This window comes from Leptosomus discolor, chromosome 3, assembly GCF_034619465.1.
Source record: "Leptosomus discolor isolate bLepDis1 chromosome 3, bLepDis1.hap2, whole genome shotgun sequence".
In the NCBI taxonomy this organism is placed as follows: Eukaryota; Metazoa; Chordata; class Aves; order Leptosomiformes; family Leptosomidae; genus Leptosomus; species Leptosomus discolor.
Genome location: NC_141393.1, coordinates 72,205,218 through 72,226,481, shown reverse-complemented (window position 1 = coordinate 72,226,481; position 21,264 = coordinate 72,205,218). Strand labels below are relative to the sequence as shown.

Below are 21,264 nucleotides of genomic sequence, written 5' to 3'. Positions count from 1 at the left end.
CGCCAGCGGCTGGCTGGCACACGGCTGCCATCGCCTCTGAACGCCCTCCAGCAGCATCGCTCTTTGCCATCAGCTTTGCACCAAAGTCAATATTTGTCCTTGTGCTGTGGCAAACGGACTGAGCACTCGGTATCTCAGTCTTTCAGGTCAGGATGCTGGCACAAGCTGTGGCTTGCTTCCTCACCAGCCGAGAGGCTTCTTCATGCTCTTCCCCATCGCTCATGTCCCCTGGGCTGCTCTGGTGATGGGCGTCTTCTTGCACAGCTCCTGATAGAATTCAGATTCCAAAAACCGCGGGTACGAGTTATTCTCCATTAAGCTGTAAACTCTCTTCTGCGCTGCACTGAAGCAGGTATGTGTGGCTTCTTGAATATTCTGCGCAATCATGTTCTTGGTTTGGAAGTCTATGTTGATCTGAAATGCAAGAGAGAAAAAGGACATTTACTTCTGAGAGCTGAACTCAAGTAAGTGTAATGCACCATACATTTCTGAAGAGGTAAAAAAAGCAAGACCCAGGGTCAAATTAGTGAGGTTTCCTTTAAGAAAATTCTTTTTCTACAAAACAAAGCAATTCAGATAATACTATCTTTCAGTGCTAAACAAATGTTACAGGTGTTAAATGCAGCTGTTGACTTTCCCCAGTCAAGATGGAAACTCTCTGAAAGAATGCTTGCGCCACTTTCCAGCTTGGTGAGAAGGCAGCTATGGAGAGAGTTACCTTCAGACACAGACACTAACAGCCAGGTATGTAAAATGCAGTTTGGCATCTGCATCTTAAAGCAAGTTCAGAGAAATAAAGAAAGGCTGGAAGAACTCATAGCACAGGCACTTATGTTTAAATAAGTTTTCTTTACCTCTTTGGGAGCTTCCTTTTCAATGAAGTCGTTGTAGATTTTTTTTGCCTTTGATGTCAGCTTCTGGGGTGACTTGGTTTTCTTGAAGTCTTCACAGGCCAACCAGAACTCGATGTTCTCTTCACAGAACTCAGACTTCAGAAAAGCTCTAAAAGCAGCAAGACCATCTAGGGAAAAATAAAATAAAAAATACACATTAATTAACTACTCTGGAATCTTGAATTTACACACTGGTCACACCTGTTTCTACCAAAACATTTTGCTGCAGCTCTCCTTCTTCCAGGGATATAATAGCAATAAAAAGAAACCCACATCTATGTATGCAAACAAATTAACACTCTAACAGCTTGGCAGGCTTTACTTTGAGTCATTTTTTAGGTAAACAAAAAACGAAAGCCATTTCTAGTCAGTATGTTCCCTTTTGTGATGCCTGCATATATATTAAAACCCCCTCTCTCTAAATGGGTTCTCCTGTGTTAACCTTTACACTGGAGTAAATATTTATGACTGTGCTACAAATCTCTGGAAAGTTTTTTGCAATGGAAAGGATGACTCAAGTTCAAAGAGCAAGTGATAATACTATTTGTTAGTCTTTTTGCTCTGCTGTTGAGTGTTTTTTCTTGTAGAGCTACAGTAAAACCCCTGAAATCATTAAACTTCTGTGTTGCAGAGTCCTTCCCAAATTATTTGAGTGCACTTGCCCTGGTTAAGCAGCAAGAGCAGTGAACAAATACTCTTTTCACATTTGGCAAAGCCAAAGCAGTAGGTATGATTTCAGCTACATGAGTTACAGGAAAAATATCCACTACAGTGAAATATTCTTGATGTTTTAGTACTAGTTTACAATGTTTCTGAAGAACACTTCTGTGAACTCAGGCTTTAAACAGTTTAAAGCATTTAGCTTCCAAGCCCAGAACCAAAGCTATTTACATTAGAAAGGTACAATGCTGACACACAAGGAAGCAATCTCTCACAGACATATAAACGTCACCATCCCTTTGCTCTTGAATGTTACTTTTTGAAGACAAACTTACATTTATTAGCAAGAAGCTCATCAAAGGCTTCTGACCACAACTGGGCTTCTTCAGGGGAAGGTCTGCAGAAAGATGGAGAACATTAGACTCCATTGCTCAAGGCTGAGTGTTTTTGTAGAACACTTGAGTTACTTAAACAAAGCCTCTCTCATAGCTTACCTGAAGTAGGTGCGATGTTTCCCCGCTTTCTGAGATTTCATTTTAGTAGAGTTGGAGGAGTTTTGCAGGAAGTAGCTCAGTCTCGTTTTCCAATCTTTCATGCTAGAAGAACGAAGAGGAAGACACACATTAAAAGGGGCACCTCGAAAAGCTTTGGATACAGCCCCTTCACGGGCAAACACTGCAAAACTTCTCCTGACATTGCTTCGCCAGCTCCGAACCTAGAGAGCCACCCAGGGCATCGGTCCGGCGGCAAGAAAACTTGTCTTCCCCTCGCTTAACTCAACAGACCCGCCCGCTAGCCGGTGACTACCGTTAGCCGCGGCACAGCGGCCGGCGGCAGGGGTGGGCGAGCCGCTCCCACGGCAGCCCGGGGGGGGACACACACACACACACACTCACATCGTCCTCTTCCTCCGGCCCCTCTCCGCCTCCTCCGCCTCGCCGCTGCGGCGCCGCCCGCCGCGCTCCAGCCGCCCGCCGGCGCCCCGCAGCATCACCAGCACCGCGCTCTGCATCGCCGCTGCCCGGGCCCGCCGCCCGCCGCCGCCCTTATAGCCCCCCGGCCCCGCCCCCGCCGCGCGCCGGCCCCGCCCCCGCCGCTCCCGGGCCCCGCCCCGCCCCGCCCCGCCCCGCCCCTCCCGCCGGGCGGGCGCTGGGCGCTGCGGTGCTCTGGCTTCCCTGGCGAGCCAGGGCGGGAAAGGTCTGCCTTGCCCCCAGGATCACCTCTCTTTTTGCCGTTGTTTTGGTTTTCCTTTCTTTTCTCTCCCCTCCACCCCTTTTTTCTTTATTTTTTCCTTTTTTCCCCCCCTTTTTTCTTTCTTTTTTTTTTTTTCTTTTTCTTTCTTTTTTTTCCTTTTCTTTCCCACCTTCTCGAATTGCCCTTGCTAGCACCTTCTTGGAAAGCTTTTAGCCGGTGGCACTGACACCCCTCTGAAAGGGCGCCTGTCCCCGCGGCGCTGGCAGAGCGGTGCCTGTCCTTTCTCTTCCATCAACCAGAAATGTACCCTGCATTTCTGAAGATTTTTTTCATTTTTTTTCGAGGCACTACAGACTTTTGAGTGTGGCCAGCACACAGGATAAGGAAGGACGCAGCCACATTTCTTCAAAAATTGAAGTAACCATAGATTTAAGTATGTGATATTTTTGGTGTCCACTCCCCTGCTAACCCAGGTTATTTATCACTTTAATAAGCTGCCTGCACATGTGTTTTATCTCTGTATCGTGTTGCCACCTATCAGTGAATTGTGTAAATTGCTCCCAGTAAGTGAAGCTGAAATTGCATCGACTCACTCCAGCCTTCAGCTTGTTGAAAAGCCCATGTGGTCCTTCACAGCAGGGTCCAGCTGAAGGGTATTATGTCCAAAGAATTTGGATTTAGGAATCATGTGAGTTTCTCTTCACCCTACCCTGCTTTTCTGCTCTTTCCTGTGCATGTGTCTTCCTTTCCACAACACTCTACAGCCTGTATTTTTCAGCCACAAAAAGCAGTGTTCAGAGAGACTGTCTGATACCCAGCATGCTGGCTGACTGCAACGCCACCGTGAAGCATCAAATGTCTGATCCCTTTGGGTAATCGCTGTAGCCACCAGAAGCTCTCTGCTTGCTGAATACACACAAAGCTGTGCAAAGACATTTTGCTTTAAATGAGATGTGTGGAGAAAATGAATGCCATTTGATTTGTGAAAGCATTTAAACACATGCTTTTCAGTGCTGCCTGTTCTAAGTCCTTTCCAGTAAATATTGATGGTCTGATAGGAAAATGAAGTTCCATCCTCTGAATTTTACCAAATTGCTTTCGATGATTTTTGCAGCAGGTAGCTCTTGGTCTTGTATATAGTACACACAATTTTTAATGGGAAATTATTATGAGGGTGTTACCGTGGGAGGGAGGGAATGTGGAAACACTAACAGAGGTGAGGCTCTAAGTGTTGTAAAAGCATCAGTTCCAGAAACTCAGTGGGGGGAACTTACCGAAGAAAAGGCCGGGGCAAGCAGTGCCTGTGTGATGGATGGAGCTGTGCTGACTCGCTGCCAGGCGCCTCCATCGTCACTCGCTCTGAGTGCCAGGGTCAGCCGAGCAGTGCAGCTGCGAATGATTTGGGCAGGAGCCTTGCCAGGAGCTGCCGAACAGCCTGTAACACGCGCGAGGGCAGGAACACTCTCTGCACGTGCGAGACTCGCTGCACGCAGCCTCCTGGTTAGGGGGCACAGTCTGCCTCGCCTTGGAACAACAGATCGAAACTCAGCCCTGGGCCTTACCTGAAGAGGAGCCTCTGTAAAGGATCAAATGCTCTGCAAGGAGAACAGTACGTCCTCACCTGCCACCTGACTTGTAGGAGGTTTCCCCATTTTTGATGCTGGTTTCAAGTTTCTTTCACCTGGTTCTCAAAGGTGAGGGGGGAAATGTGCCCAAGAACAGTGGGAATTGGAAAACTTCAGTGTACTAAGCTACAGTCAGTTTTTTTAAGCATTTATATTTTGGGGCCTTACCCGTAACACACCAGAGAGAGATCCCGCTGATGTTTGAAGTCTGACAAAATGTTTTCTTGATGAGAAGAGACTCGCAAGGGTAGAGCTGGGATATTCCCAGCATCTGCCAAGTTGTAAAGTTGGCAGTAGTCAGCATATGGAAAATTGCAGCATGAATCACGTATTTGTCTGATACTTTTTATTTTAAACTTTTTAATTGCTTCTTTCAGATACCCATAAAAATGGAAGTGCCAGTTAAGGAAGGTAGTTATAACATTTATAATACCTTTAAACAGTGGAAAAAATAGTGTTCCAGGCAAAAAAAATAAGCTGAATATGGAATTGTGAGGTTAGATGGCCTTATAAAACACACTTACTGTAACATTTGGCTTAAAAACTGTTTAGATTAAAATCAAATTTTATTGGCTGCGTTAAGGTATATTTTTAGTTTACATTTTTATTATATTTTTAAAGCACAGTAACCACTGTTTTTTCAGTAAAAGAGAAATCTTACAAAATACTTTCTCGCTTCATCATGCTGTGCAGTGTGTCTTCTGGCTAGGATGCTAACCTTTGCCAGGAGGTCAGTTAAACATCTGCATGATAACAGATATTTTCCAGTTACATTTTTTTTAAAAAAAAAAAAACAAAAAAAACACCAAAAAAGCATCTGACCTCAAACAGTGTCATCAGTGTATTGTCCAATGACCCAGTCAGGCCGGGGATGGCAGGGGGGGATGCTTCTGGGAGGGGGCCGCTGGCTCCCCTTGAGCCACCTCCCCCGGGAGCTGTAGGTGCGCAGCCCTGGACGGCCGGCTGTGCTGCCGGGCACTGCCTGCAAGAGCGTTTGGGCTTGCTGAGCAGTTTTAGATGCGCCAAACCCAAGCGTTACTTTGTTTTACCAATTTTTAGTTTTTCAAAGCAAGGATGGCAAAACGGCCCAGTTGGTTAGCCCGCCCTTCTGAAGGGGGGCCTGGTTTCACACAAATGGTGCCATACACCGACTTGGCAAAGTGAGACTGAGCATCTCAACTCTGTCCTACACGGTCTTCTGCAACAGTATTTTTAAAATTTCGGGAAAATTAAGTATTACCACTTTCTGGAAAGCCCTGGATTGCAATTGCAGCACAGGTTGAGGTGTGTTAGCGTAGCACAGTGCATAATCCTGCTGAAAAAGAAGTGCCTCCATCTTGTGATGCCTCTCGTCGGGATCGGGGCTGGGGGGGGTGTGACCCTGCCTGTGTGACTCAAACCAGTGCCCAGACCAGCACTCCAGATGTCTCTGTGTGTACCCTGACCTCAGCTCTTTCAAAACAGTGAAGCTCTCGGTAGCTGAGGACAAATACAAACATAGCACCAAATCTTTTCCTTTACGTGCTTCGTAAAGCTTCAGTCTATTTCTGTCACACTAACCTCATTGTCAAGGAGCAAGGCCAATGGAAAGTGATGGGGGAGGGCGCCTGTAGCCCAAACTTTGCTATTGAAGTCAGTGAGAATTTTGCTGTCGCCTGCAATGAAATCTGATGTCAGGCATTTAACGACACAAGCTCTCACCCTGGAGATCACAACTCTCTTTGCAGAAGATTTCTTGAGAATGTTCTGTTCTTTTTCTGGTTTTCCTACGAGCATCAGCAACGGCTGGATGTACAGAGGGCTATAACATATGCAATAAACATCCAGGATGGAAGATGAGGTTTTTTCCATCTCAGTTACGTTTTATGTTGCAATAGCTATGCTGATCTTTTCCAAGTCCCCAGTGAGTAGTTGTTCTCACTGCATAATGCTCAAATCTGTGTCTGCATTTTCTGAAGTGCCAGTCCTTGTTTCTTCTTTTTATAGAGAAGACTTGGATGATAGGAAAGAACATAAGAAAAATGGTCCAGAGACTTTATAGCTGTTTCATAAAGCCAAGACGGAAGAATATGCTTTTGCATGGTGGTTCGAACCATTCATTAGAGTTACTTGGGGAATGCCTTATCAAAACTTAGTGTCTTTGACTACCTGAAAAATCATGTTCAAAAGAAGGAATAAGATGTTGAGCTACGTCTTTTCGGTTTTTAGTACAGATTGCAAATTACACAGGTGCACTTTCCTGTATTTTTACAGTGTTCTTTTTTAGTTTACAGCTGTACAGTCTTGGTGCTGTGTCTGTGAGATGGCTCATGTAACCATCAGAACAGGAGATCAGCGAAGAACACCACAGTGCTGCTTATAATAACCTCGACTGAGCCTCTGTTCTTACCTCTCTTTTAGTCTGTGCCATCTCTGAGGCACAGGGAACTGATATGTGTTTGTACAAAAGAGCACAGAGGTGCCCGGCTATGGGTGTGCAGTGTTAAATAATAGCAGTCATGCATGGTACGTATGGTAGGGCACCGTTTTCTGGATGAATATTACAATTGACACACTTTCTGATATTTTTTGTATAAGTGAAGATGCTTACTCAAACCCTTAGTCTGATTCTAATTCTGTTTGTTGCATTCTGCCTTTCTAGCCCCTTTTAGAATTTCAATGGCATTTAGTGTTGGGGGGGGGTTGGTTTTTTGGGATTTGAGTTAGTTTTTTTTCAATTGCTTGAAGCTTGCTGAGGTCAAGCTGTTGCATTCTCTGACTTTGGCCCTGCAGACTGTGCCTGACTGGCTGTTGTGCTTCCCCTCATACTATTTTCCAGTCATAAAGCTTAGAACATGCAAATCATAAGAAGCCATTTCTAGATCTAAATTTAGCTCTACTGTGGATTAATACTAAGACTGAACCAATTAAATGTTTAATCTTTCCTAAACAAAAAATAAAATATATCTCATTACAAGTAGATCTCATTTCACTTAACAGCAGAATCCTCTGAGTAATATATAAACTAGATGGAGCTGAGAACTCATCATTCCCAGCCCTCAGACACCTTGTTTTACATAAACACATTAGTTTATAAAAGTTCTAAAAATAGAGCTGAAGTATATCAAAAAGTGGATAAGCTGGGGCTACATACCTACTCACAGCGTTGCTGTTACGTGAATGTGTACGTCTCTGTTACAGTGACACTGCAAAAAGAATATGAATCTGGGTGTTGAGCAGTTGATTGTGATTCCACCTCTACCCGCAGACATTTTGAAATGGTAGTTTTTAAAGGGGAGATACTCAGTAATGGCAGGCGGGAGTCAGAACGGCGGGTTCCCTGAGCACCCTGGGACGGCTGTCCTGCTCGTGTAAGATCTGCTTTATCCCTTCTGCAAAGACAAGCTGAAAGGAGACTCGTTAATATAGTCTACATTTTAAAGAACAGGACATTCTCATATTCCTTATGTCTTTTGTCAATACAGAAAGCAAACAGCTTAGCAAGAAGCAGTGTATTTTGAACAATGACATTTTCTTAGCAGATACTAGCTGGGTTACACCATCTTGGGTAAAGAGATCTGATTAATCTTGTTTGAGGTTAACTAGGTGATGCAGAACAGTGGCTCCACATTCTGTTCAAATTGCAGTCTATTTTGGTTCCCCCCCAAAGGCCATATTTGTTAAACCAGGTGTGCAGAGGGACATTAAACAATCAAATATGTTTGTCAAATCTGGATGTGGGCACCATCGTTATCATATTATCTGCATGTAACACAGTCAACACACAGTCCTTTTGATAACTATTTAATCCATGTTAATGAAACTCTTCGTAAACGCATAAATGGTATTAGTCAGATATTGATCTAGAAAGTCCCCATGGCTTACAAAATCAATCCCTTTACAACTCCTACAGGTGAACAGGAGCACAACAGTGAGAAAGCTGAAGGTTAGAGAGGAGTACAGACATTTTTGCACCAGCTAAAATGTTCAAATTTTTGAAAACAAGCATTTCCTTTGAAATGGAGATAAAATGTCAGTCTTTCTTGTTTCATGATGCGCAGAAAAATTTAAATGAAACAATTTCTTGGAACAACCTGATCTCCATACTGGTTGGAACTAGCAGAGGTTCAAGTAGACTTTCTTAGTGGAAAATAAAAACATTAATAAAATATCAAATTTGTCAGTGGAAATTTTTTTCATTTTCTTAGAATTATCTTAGGGCGATATTTTCTTTTTATCACTTTCAGTGTTGCAGTATAGGCTTTTCTGTGAAAAGTAGCAAGGTAATTAATGTCTTTCAGGTGTGGTAAAGGGTGCATGGTAATGGAGAGGAGAGAGAGCACTGTCTGAGCAACTCCACTTACTAAAGTCAGAGGACATTTCTTCTGGGTAACAGCAGCCTTACACCCTTTCTATTTATCATGTTGCAAAAACTAGTCCAAAATTTATATAAGGTCTCTGGAGTTAGAAAAGGCCAGAATTAAGGTTTCCTGTGCAATATTATTAATCCTACACTTACCCAGTGGCACCGTGGTCTACTCCCAGAGCGAAGGCTGGGAGATAAACAAAGAATAGAGTGATATGTGTCTGGCTTCATCAGACTGTGCAGATTCCCTCCTGAGTGGTTAAAGAGGACACTGAAGAGGTCAGACTAATGCCAAGTGCTGCAAAATAGTGTCTCAGTCCTCCAAGTGCATTAGTTGTAGGCAGGTATATCGTTCCCCTAGAACATTTTTGTCATCAGCTGTTAGTTTAGTGTTCAAACAGGTCTTCAGAGCAAAGCAATTCATAGCTGACTTTAGGTGAATCATTCCATGTGGAAAAAAGTGGCCTGAACTTCTAAAATATGTGGATAGAGCGATAATGTCACTTCTTGTATTTAGATGTATGTTAAACAGGTAAAACTCCACAGAAATTAGTAGAGATGTGGTCTGCTGTTATGCGAGTATCAGACTTAGAGCAGTTACTGTCACAGCAGACAACAGTGACAGGTAATTTTGCTCTAAAGAAACATTTTCTGGGATGTTTACAGCGCTAGGAAATAGCAGTGCAGGACTGTAGATTACCATGGGTTGTACTTAGAAGTCTAAGAGGCTTTGTATAACTCATTGACTATTGACATTTTGGCAAGCTCTATTTTAAATAGATGGTAGTTATTTCCACACTGCGCCACAGCCTTCAGTCAGGAGTTGTGGTGAGACCTCTACATTAATATACTCAGTATTTTTCTGGTAGCAAGAAGATGCTTCTCAAGGGTTGCTGGAAGCATAGAGAAACGAGAGCGAGGAACTTTAAGTAACAAAAGAACCAACAAAAATTTCAAATTTCTTCACTGAACATAAATATAAAATGTACCAAACAGGTAATTTAAAATTAAAAAAGGAAGTCTTGACAGTTCTTAAAGGCTGATACAGATTAATCAGAGGTGTCAAAGAGGAGACTGGAATATGCCTGGGAACAGACTTATATCTCTAAGTTCGGTAAAGATCTAGAAAGGCTGCCAAGCTGTGGAGCCACCCAAGGATGTTGGTCAGCTCTTTTGGAACTTCAAGAGACACCATAAATCCTGGCCTTCGCTATCCCCAAGCTAGAAGGAAAACCAGCAATAAAGTCCTGGGATGAAAGTCATCTTCCAGCATGCATCTAAAGGAAAAGGGAGGCAGAACCGGAACGTATCTCCGCAGTTGCCCATGATTGGCCAAGTGTTGCCTGAGTCTGACTGTGGACGCTTCCTTCGCTTTCCTCAGGTTCGACCTTCCAGATCAGCATTTCTCTCCTTGCTGGCAGCTTCTTTTCAGAGATGAACAGGTACTGCAGATGAGGTGCATCCTCTGTGATGTTAGCTGTGATTTTACCTGATCCTTTCAGAATGCTTTTCTTAACACCAAACTCTATTAAAAATGAAACTGACTGTGTGGCAGCTTCTAAACATACGCTCTGAAATAGGATCCTTCAGTACTTTTTCTGATAGATATTGCTCTGAGGTGTGACATGGGAGCTGTAGTTCAAGTTCTGGAATGGTGAACTTCACAGCTGAAATAAAACTAGTATTTAGTTGCTGTGGATTATTTTTTAAGTCCAGTTGTTTACTTAATCTCTTTGTTTTAAATAAGTTTGAGGGGTTTTGGTAGCTTTCCAACAAAAACTGTTATTTGAAGACTGAGAAAACATTCCTGGCAAGTCTGAAACTTAGAAAGAAGTCAGGGGACAAGATGGCTTAGATCATCTCTCTGGGATATACTTGAATGTATCAGGAATCAAAGAAGACATAGGTAAATTACAAGGAGGAATGGAAAGAACAACAAAAATTATCTTGATAAAATTACTACCTGCCATGTCCTATATCCACTGAATAACTAATGTGCGCTGTATTGATTGTCTTCTTCTTGCTTTGGCTACAGGAGAAGTGAGGACAATTTATTCCATGTATTATGGAATTATTCCTCCTTTGTATAGTGTATTTTCTTTATTTCAGACTTATACTCTAGCCTATATAGAGTAAGCAGTATATAAAATTAAGAGATTCATTTCACATCTGTGGTCAAGCCTCTGAGGAACACAGTGCACATTAGGAGTAAGAGGAGCTGTTCTAAAAAGAGATTTCATTTTAAAATATCCTATGTGCCTAAAAGCCAAATTAGAACAATTGTACCAGCACATTAAGTTATGAAAGAATAGCCATGAAAAACTCCCAGGACTTCAGCATCTGAATTGGACAGAGATGGATTTTCCAGCATTGTTCAATTAAGGGTCTGTTCGAAGACACTCAGATCAAACGACCGTCATGTTCTCATTCTTTCCGTAAGTCATCCAGAAGTAGCCCCAAGTTTATTCAAGGCACTGTGTTTACTCTGATGGGAAACAAGATTAGGCAGTGAAAGGCTCACAAGAGATGTTTGAGTTTGAAATGCCAAAACTTCTGTTACTCTAAGACTGGAGCAATGATGGGACTCAACAGCAGAGGGGACCCTCAGCGCTGCTGGTGACTGCTTGTTCCCCGGTTTTGCGGAAGCTGCTCTAATAGTAGAGAGTTCCTGTCAATGATAAAATGTGCATGTTGAAATGCGAAAAGGAATTTCTTTCTGAGCACGTGTTCGATCCTCTTCCGCTGGCCATCAGCAAACTGGTGATGTGGGTAGGGAATTCACGTGCCTTGCTGTTGACTTCAGCTGAAGGGGTAATGTGTGCAGCGAACGAGGGCAATGTCTTGATATGTGTAGGGAAAATATATTTATTGAGAAATTCAGGGATTGTTTGTATGGGGAAAATAGCAAGTGGAACCACAATGAACGTGCTTCATCTCCCTGTTTCATAACTTAAACTGCCTGAAGTTCATAACTTACACTGCATGTTTAAGTGCCAGCTCTTGGGGGGTGAAATAAGATGTATTTGTAATCAGACCTGTAACCTCTCAACTATCTTTCAACGTGTGTTTCAAAATATGGATAAAAGTGAGTGTAGATGTGCAGCAAATACTGTGTAAATTGAATATCAACATTGTTATCATTGTGTTTAATAAGTAACTGCTTTTTTATGTTTCTGTCGCTAATGACTGATGCTGACATATCATTTGGCACCAATTTCTCAGTGTCATACTTCTGTTGTTGCTGGTAAGTGGTAGAACATGGTTTCAGTCACTACTATGACTTTGCTTAGTCAGTAGATGACTTTATTAATGGGCTGCAACATAAAGGCTTGAAATGTTAAAAAATATGTTCATTATATCTGTTTTTTCTGACTTCCCTTTACATATGGAATGCATGTTAATTGTGTTTTCTGTACATATTCATTAGAGAAGGGATGGACGTTTGGAACAGGTGCGGAATCAGCACACGAAAAGCTCCTTGAGATAGGAGGCTATTTTGTCATTGGCAGTTTCTGTATAGGTAGTTTCTATACAGCCAAGTAAACGGAGGGTGAAGAAGGATGTGGTGGTTTCCTCTGCTGTGGTTTCTGCTTTTCAGGGGGCTATCACGCAGCTGCTCTGTATGCACCATAAAGGCTTACTGCTTTGAATATTCTTTTCTAAGTCTTCTGCCTGCCCTGTATTATTTAATCTGCATTTATTAAAACTAGCAAACGGTGAATTGAAACAAAAGGTTATTTTGTTACAACCCAAAACAACTGGGCTACTTTTGTTTTCTTTGCCAGTTTGCATTTACATTTACCATGGCATTACTAGCCAGATCATTTTCTCTTCTGATGGACTTTATTTTAAGTTATAATTACAGCTGAGAAATCAACAGCTTTTTGTTTAACTACGTCCCTTTTTTTTTTTTTTTTTCTCCTTTACGGACACTACTATTTTTTTAGGGGAAAAAAAGCTACCTAGAAGTCTGAAGTCAGACATGTATTTCCTTTGCATTCATTATATCCCACAACACCTTGCAGAAGCTGGTGACAGGCTCAGAAGGGCAGAGATCATCTCTCATCTACTGAACCTCTAAGTAATGATCTATGGCTCATCATCAGAAAAATTTGTTGCAGCTTGCTCAAGTTCTGCTGTTGCTCCTGGCTTTAACCTCTCTCTTTCTCTTTTACCTGTTTTGGACTACCCAGGTTTCAATCACCAGGTCTCCCATTTTGTGGTCAGTATAATTTCTGTTGTTGGGAGATATTTTTATTAATTTATTGAAAGGTGCTTTATCACGTTTAAGTGGCAGGACTGTAAGAATCCAGTCTGTTAACAGATTGCGAGCTGTTAAGTTGCTTGCAGATATTGTAGTTCTTGCCCTGTTTTTTTGCTTTTTTTTTTTTTTTTTACATATGATATCTCTTGCATGTCTTACTGGTCATGAAATCCTTCTGAATGATCTCAGATGTGACCAAATGGTCCCCAAAAACTGTTGAGATGACACTGAATCAAGAGGGTGGTTTCCTGCCAGAAACACTGTGGCAGGAGGAGGAAGGCAAATCTAGTAAGATTGCTTGCTTGTCTCTTTGCTTTTTAAGTTTCTGGCTGAAGCATGAACAGATGTCTGACATTATTCCAGTGAGTCCCTTCTGAACTGGAGAAACTAGATACGGGGTATGCCTCAATAGGTGCAGTCAGACCTACAGTGGGTCTGCCTGTAGTTTGCACTGGCTGTCTTGGCGATGGATCTGTGTTACCATGATGGTTGTAGTCCAGAAAAACAGCATTTCTCAGCTGGAGCGCAGCCTCATGCAAACACGGCAGTGTGGCTTTCCTGCCAGATCTGCCTGATGTCCACCCAGCTGACAGCACAGGCAAAGCGACTGTGAGTCTGGCCGAACCCACTCTGAATAAAACATCCTTTAGAAGTGGACAGGTTGTTCCTTGTTCTCTGTGAGCCTCTATTTTTCCCTGGCATGATCGAAAATCTACGTATTCATTTCTTGTGAATGTGTATTCAAACACATCGATGCCCGGAAAAGGAAGAGATTTTATCAAGGGATGGGAAACCAGCATTTGCCATTCTGCGTCTGTGCTGATCACTATTTATCGGCTCCTGAAACAACACTCAACACGGGATCACATTTTGTGTGAAACAGCATAGTGCCGATGTCCCACGTAGCTGTGCTGACTTACACTGGCAGGTGACTTGGCCCCCAACTGCCCTCACTGCAGATCTCTCTGGTTGCAGCTGGTGCTCACCCCTGCACAAGCTGAGGCATCCTCAGGCCGACCAGAGGGGAGAGCTGGGCAGCGCCAGCCCTGCAAGGCTGAGAGCTCACTTTGGACCCACTTCCAGACAGGTGTGTGCCAGGGCTGCGCACTTACTCCTGCTCTTCTACAGAAAAATCTGTCCATGGCTTCCTTCTTCCTGTGTATGAAAACCTCCGGCTCAGCAAGCCCTTTAAAGTGATGCTGGCAGTTGGGAAGTAACCCTCTGAATAAAGAGGGTGACGGTTTCCCTTTCTGTGTATTTTTATTTTTATTATTTTACTGTTCCTGTTTTCTTTCTACACTGAGAGCTCTGTATTCAGTGCTGCTGTGACTGTAATTCTTTTTCCTTTTTTTCAAATCCTCAGTGAAATAGAATACTGGTCCAATGTTTTAAGCTTTTAAAAGCAGCAGGTCATTACCATTTACAGTTGCTCAAGTTTAAAAGCATATTTATTTACAAATATTTACCCAAAGGATAAAGAAACAAGAAACTTGGAATGTTTTCCCCAATCTGCTACGCAGACCTGATCAGCTGGTACCGTGTAGTAGATTACAGCAATTTTCCAGCTCCGTGAGCTCTCCTAGGTAAGGAAGCTGCCAATGAGCAGCTCCCAGTTTTCTCTTGTGCCAGCAAATACATTGGGTGAAATGGGAAAGTATGAAGCATCCTGAAAACCTGCAGCACAGCTGACATTTATCTTCATCTACTTTGCTCTGCATAAGCTCTGTGTAGCTGGAAGCCTAGTCCAAGGGCTGGATCAGTAAGCTTAAATAGTAAATGAGTCTTAATTACATTAACAAATTATACACTATTTATCAAGAGTATAAAAAGTGGATACTGTAAGTGCCAGCAGATACTCTTTTTGTAAGAAAATGAACTATAAAAATGTTCTGCTTTACAGACTGAGCTAAAATATTTCTTTCTGGAACTTAGCCTGGAGGATGCAGAGGAGGATTGGGTCAGATTTCCACTTATTTCTTTTCAGAAATTTAGAAGAAATTGTTGCCTGGAAAGCATTATGTTATTTTTACAGTGACAGAGGGGTTTTAGATTTGCAGCTTCAGAAGTTTCTATATTAGCCTTTATTTTGCCCTGTGGTTAGTCACTACCTTCATAGAGGGTATTGATTAACTTTGACTTAAAAGCAAGAATCATTATTCTGCGTTGCATTTGAGAAATGTGACAAAGCTTTAAAACCAGTCAGAACAGTGCAGAAGGAAATCTGTATGGAAAACTACACTTGCTGTGAAGAGGTTGTGACGAGATTTTTAGATCAGTTTGGTTGGTACCACAAGATTTTAAAATTATAGGCAGCTGGGTACTGAATCGTGCAGCTGCATTGTCTTTTGCATGACTAGGCTGTCAACTTCTAAAGGAGTAGCAGTTACTCTCTGTGTTTTGTCTCATGTCTTTGTCACTAATTAGCAAGGGTTTACATGTTCAGGGACTACAGATTTTAGTCAGTAGTTAAATGTGGATGCTCTCAAAACGGTGCAAGTACTCAAGATGTAAGACAAAAACATTACTAAACAATTACTGTTTGATGCTTAATTGTTGCCCTTTTTGGAATATCATGTTCAGAGCCACGTGGAAAAAGTGGTGATGGTAAGACTTCCATGTTATTTTGTTTCTTGATGCATAGGGCCTTATGGCACATGGTGTTAGTTCTGGCTAGCAGCAGGCTGGGGTGTTCATGGGCAATAGGTCTGTAAATGGGTACTAAAGGACAGTTGTTTCAGGCTTGTCTAGCAGGAGCAAAGACATAGTGCAAAGAAGGGAAATGACAATGATCAAAGTGATGAAACTAGAACTAGGGCGTCAATTGATAAAAGCAGCAGAAGACCAGTTAGAACAGAACAGAAGCATGTCTTCAGCCAGCAGGTAGTGAGTATCAGTAACTTGCTTCCAAAGGAGGCTGTGGAGATGGGGCAGTCACTGGGCTCAAAAGGGCATTAAACAAATTCGTGGACAGCAGATCTGCAAACAGATGCTGAAAAGGATGAGAATCCTCTAGCATCCCTAATGTAACAGTTGTGAATGCCAAGCAACTCTGATGGGAACACAGCAAGAAAGCAGTTGGTTTCTTGTGCTTTCCCTACTTAGCTGCTTCTGTCACCACTGGAGACAGACTACTGGGCCAGATCAGGCATTGCTCTGACCCACTGTGGCATTTCGTATGTCCTTATAAGATTTATTTATTGCTCAGACCACCACACAATTAGGATTTAAAGAATTTTCCCCAAAAAATTCTACAAGTAAGGAACTTGTACGAGCACAAGATTTTGATAGACTCAGGCCCTATACTTTATTTGGTTAAATAGTACCATGAACATTTACACAGCTATATAAATAATCACATCCAGTTAGTGCAGTCAGCTGAGCCAAAGCAGAGATCTTAAGTGCCAAGAACTTAGAACATCTCTTTCTAATTTTACCCTGGCTTAAAGTATGTTTAGAAGATGAAGTATAGACAAAATCAGATAAGCAAAATTATTTAGTATTCTGTCACTTGTAAAATGTTTATCAGTTAAAAATAAAAGAGGTGAGAAAAATAAGTTAATCTTTTACAATAAACAAAACCATATCTAATGGCTGGATTAGGAGCCTGTGTTTAATCAGAGACATGAGATGACTACAAACAGTCTACACTGGCTGTTGACAGACATCCTGGTTTTGGCAGTTTGTGCATACTTCACAGAGGTGCTACCTGCAGAGGTAGCAAATCTCCATGCGTTGTCTTAGCTGTAGCTAATTAGCTGGAAGATGGGTAGAAAAACATGAATGACTACACTGAGTACTGGATCTGTTTGGAGATGTTCCACCTGACTGGTTTTCTGGTAGAAAATGCTGATTCTTCCAAATAAAAATGTTTGGCTAGGATATGTAGTCTCAGTGAGACTGTCAGCTGTGCTCCATTGAGACTGCTCTCCCACTTTGCCAGGCTCTTTGGCAGTCAGGCAGGCAGACGGTATGGAGGTGAGAGCTCTTTGCCTCTTCTCTGCTGGATGTGCAGTGCCTCCTGGCTGGTCTTGGCACCTGGCTCATGGAGCTCTCCCACCCGGGGGGCATGCAGCCAGTGACCATACCAGTTCTCTCACCTGTGACAGCTGACAATGTTGGCTGTCCAAGTCTACCATTCCAGATGCTATTTTCTCATATGTTTGAAATATTTTACAGGTTAGATGAAAGTCTTCCAGGCAGCTCCATTAATACCCAAAGACCCTGGAGGCAAGAGGAGCCCTTAAAGAAAATGTAACAGACGCATTTTTTCTTCTGCAAGAAAAACTTCAATAGGTTCATGACTATTGTTTTTTAAATCAGGAGGGATCTTCAGTGTTTTTCTGAATTCTTTCCAGCTGACACCAGGTTATTCCTCCCCTTAGCAGTGAAATAATATCTAATGGCATATGCTAAGCTCCACCCTTAATTTGTTTATGAAATGGGACTTGTGGCACAAAGGATGCTGAGATTGGTTCATACGCACAAAAATTTATTAGTGGGTTTCATAGATTACGGCATACATCAAATCTAATGATGTATGTTGCTTTTTGGAAGACAGAGGCAGAAAAGGGAAAGGGAAAAGTCTCAGTAGCCATCTGAGAAGAGGAAGAAACACTGAGGTTAGAGGTCTCAAGAGCTGCAAGTGGGAAGTAGGCTACAGCATTGCAAATGGAGGCCCTTGGCGTTACAATTGGTAAGGCGTCTTGCAACATACTGCGACATTTTCTCTTTGCCGAGTAGGTGGAGGTCTATTCATCTCTTTCAATATCTCGTCTGTTATCAAGCACTCCTTCTAAAATTCACAGGATTGTGCCTGCCTAAAAGGAACATCGTAAGTTTGGATGATTTTGTAATAGTTTGATAGTACCTCAACCAAAAATATCACTTTAGCTAATTGTTTTACTGGTTTTGCAGGTGTGAGTATAGCTGGAAAGACAGAGCAGGAACAAAAAACTGTGTGTTCCTCTTCTTCAGAAAACAGTTCTTTATTTCAGTTATAATATTTGTATCTTTCTTTGGCTGTGAGGTGTACGGGATCTCCATCAGTGAGATTTATTTTGTGCTCAGTAATTTTATATCTTTGTGTCACGGGTGTCGACGTATAACATACAAGGCAGTAAAAATGTTAAGCTCAGCAAGTCATATTCCAGGAAGAGATGTCGGCCATGGACTTGTCCTTTCTGGAAGTCAGATAAAATATTACCTCAAGGAGAAACAGAGAAGTCACTTATGTTTGTTTACCACAGCATAAGGACTGGTTTACCCTGGTGGTGGGAAGTTTGTATTCATCTTTGTCTTTTCTATACGAAAACTACTGTACTAATAAGGAAGGAAGGAAGAAGAAAAATGGGGCAATTGCTAGACAATTAATTCTTGCAAAAGAGAAAAAATATGTTTATAGAGCAATGTTTATGTTATGGGACGGAACAACCATTAGCGACTTTAAACACGAGCCATTTCAGTCTCTAACTCCCAGATGTTCCTGCTGGCAGAGGCCGGCTGTCCCTCAGCCCTACCACTTCTGCATCCTTAAAAGGGGTATGGAGTGATGTGCCTTCACCTCACAGCTAAACAGGTCAAATGGTGATTTGCTTCTACAGGGAACCACTGTCTTGCTGGTTCTCCATGTTCTGGGTCTAGCCCTCATATGACCTCTGGGTGCAATTCAGCTGGCTATTCCAGTGCAGAACTCGTGCTTTTCTCACTTGCCCAGTTGCTATATCCGACATGAAAGAAATAACGGGAAGAGATCTCAGCGTAAAGCTCCTGTCAATGATTCTTTATGTCTTACACTGGCTTGGTGGCATGGCATTATACCCTAAGGAATGTGTAGGTTACTCCTTTGCAAATTCCATGCCTGGAGTTCAGGACACCTACAAAAGGATTCTCCTAGGGACAGAAGTTTAGGAGGAAAAATAGGTATTTTGTGGGTCAAATTACTTCTTTTTAGTGATAATCGGTGAAATAAGAATGAAGCCAGTTTTTAGAATTGTGTGTTGTAACAATGAAAAAAACAGGGTTGGGCTGAAAAATTGGAGATGGTCCCATGGCACAATGTTTAATTTGCATCTGGAATCATGCCTTTTCCCTTTGTTTTCCTTAGGACCCTGTAATTATTTTTTTTTAAAAAAAAAAAGCCCAGCAGAGCAATTAAATGAAGCAAGACACTTAAAAAACCTTTTTTTTTCCCCCCTGTGAAATATTTCCTTTTAACCTTGAACTGATGGACATCAGAAAAGCAAGTTATTATTCTTTTCCTTTACAAGGAGAACCACCACCAATCTTTTCCTATTTCTGATCAGCAGATTTCACCAAGGATACACATGACATAAAATACTCTTTTTTTCCTTTTTTTTTTTTTACATTATGTGCACTAGCAAAATATACTTGGCATAGTTCAGAGTACTTGTGAGGTGTCCAGGTTTCAATTGTCAAATAAAAATATGCTTGTGCTTTCCAATTTATTTGTCCTACATATTGACCTTTTTTTTAAGATAACAAAGTAGCTCTCAAGAATAAAGCAACACAGGAGAAATATTGTGGCCCGAGTCCCAGTGCTGTGCAGTCTATACAGATGTTCAGAGAAAGGTTGTCAGCCTTAAGGTAGAGTTAAGGAGAGGGCTCAGTAAAGGAAGGCTGACAGTACCTTTCAAGTGGATCACCGCTGGCAGCAAAGCTGCAATAGTAGCGGGTGTCGGTGGTGACTTGTGCTGCATTTTACTTGATAGATAGAGTTGGGGATAGTAAATAGGGTCTGTAAATATTATTGCCAGAATTTGTGTGGCCCAAGAGCTTGGATAACAGGGTCCAATAAGATATGAATGCTTTTGTATACATATTGTATGGCCTGTCTTGATGGGCTGAATACTACAGTAAAGATTGCAGACGTGTTTCAAAAAGCAGGTGCTTTAACATTACATCTTGTCAATGGCACAGGGTTTGTGGCTGCAATGAGGCCTGCTGTGGTCAAGCTTCAGTGACAGCAGCTTAGATTTAGTACTGGTGTGTATTATTACACACAGGGTGCAGCAAGTTTGGTTTGGGGTTTTTCGTTAAAAATATAAGCAAACCACTTCTGCAGTGAAGATTCCAGTTCTGAAGTCCCGACATTCCTTTAGTCCCTATGAAGGGACAGGAGATGCACAAGTTCCAAGAGGCAAGCACATCTTACATTTTTAGAAGGTACTTTGGAGAACACATTAGCGTTATTTTTGTTACATGTATTCCAAAATTAAGAGAGATAAGCAGTTTCACTACAGGAAGATGTTAAAATAATCCAATCTCATATTGAAAAGTGGAAAATTAACTTCCCAGTATGATATTTAAGATTCTGAAGGCTTCTTGTATTAAATGGTCCTGCCTCTTGCAATACAGTGCCAAAAGAATCAACCTTCTCAGGACCAGAGGTAGATTTGAGAAAGCAGAGAAAGGACGGATGTCAGGGCTCCTTTTCCATCAAAGGTTCTTCTTGTAAGTTTGCTGGGAAAGATGCAAGGAATAACAGGAGTGCTGGTCTACCTTCCTTCTATATATCATATATAAATATAATTAGTCCAAATATATTCTAAGAATGATCTGAAAAATATTCCTTCTCGAACCTTGCAATGGATGTGCTCTTGCGTATCCAGGCTCTCTCTAGCAATAAGAGAATTGCTGAAACAGGAGTAAGATCAACTCATCTGGATTTTTTTTACCAGAAATAGATTTTTAAAAGAACAATTCAAGACCAAATTTGCTACCCAATATTTTGTAGAAATGCCAGCTTGGTGGGGTATGTGAGTGTGTGAAAGTAATAAGAATATGCTCAATCCTTTAGAATTTTTGCTCACTAATTTTTAAAAGGAAAGACATGCCTCAAAAGGTAAATAGTCTCAACAACTATTTTCAGGATTCCCACAAGGAAAGTTCTCAGTGCCTACAAGAATGTAAACAGTGCTATATAATTTAGTTTCTATTAACTATATATTTTGGCTTGGCTTTGCTAGTATAACCATCAGAGTTTTGGTTGGTTTGCTATGAATTTATGTCATGGGGATGCTGAAAACTCAAAAATGCATTATTTCTGTCATGTTTTATTTTCTTCTCATTGTGTAGGATAGCTAACAATGAAACATATTTTACTGTATAGCTTTGCTACTTACATATTAGTGTTAAAGTTGTTTAAGGAGCCTAGAAGGACCTTCTCCTAACAGAAACCAGTCTCAAGAAGTGGGCTTCCAGTTGTCAAAAAAAGTTATCTGTTGTCTTGTTTCCAAAAATATTTGTCTTCCATTTCCCTCATAA

General features: G+C 41.7%; 1 protein-coding gene across 1 annotated transcript; it reads right to left on the bottom strand.

Annotated features, from left to right (window-relative positions):
- Nucleotides 1–219: 219 nt before the first annotated feature.
- RGS2 (regulator of G protein signaling 2) lies at nucleotides 220–2,565 on the bottom strand. The gene is made up of 5 exons (XM_086462558.1): nucleotides 2,450–2,565; nucleotides 2,048–2,149; nucleotides 1,889–1,950; nucleotides 855–1,021; nucleotides 220–414 (listed from the first exon to the last, which is right to left on the bottom strand). The coding sequence occupies exons 1-5, from the start codon at nucleotides 2,563–2,565 to the stop codon at nucleotides 220–222; spliced, it is 642 nt and encodes a 213-aa protein (XP_086318684.1).
- Between the last annotated feature and the right edge of the window lie 18,699 nt (nucleotides 2,566–21,264).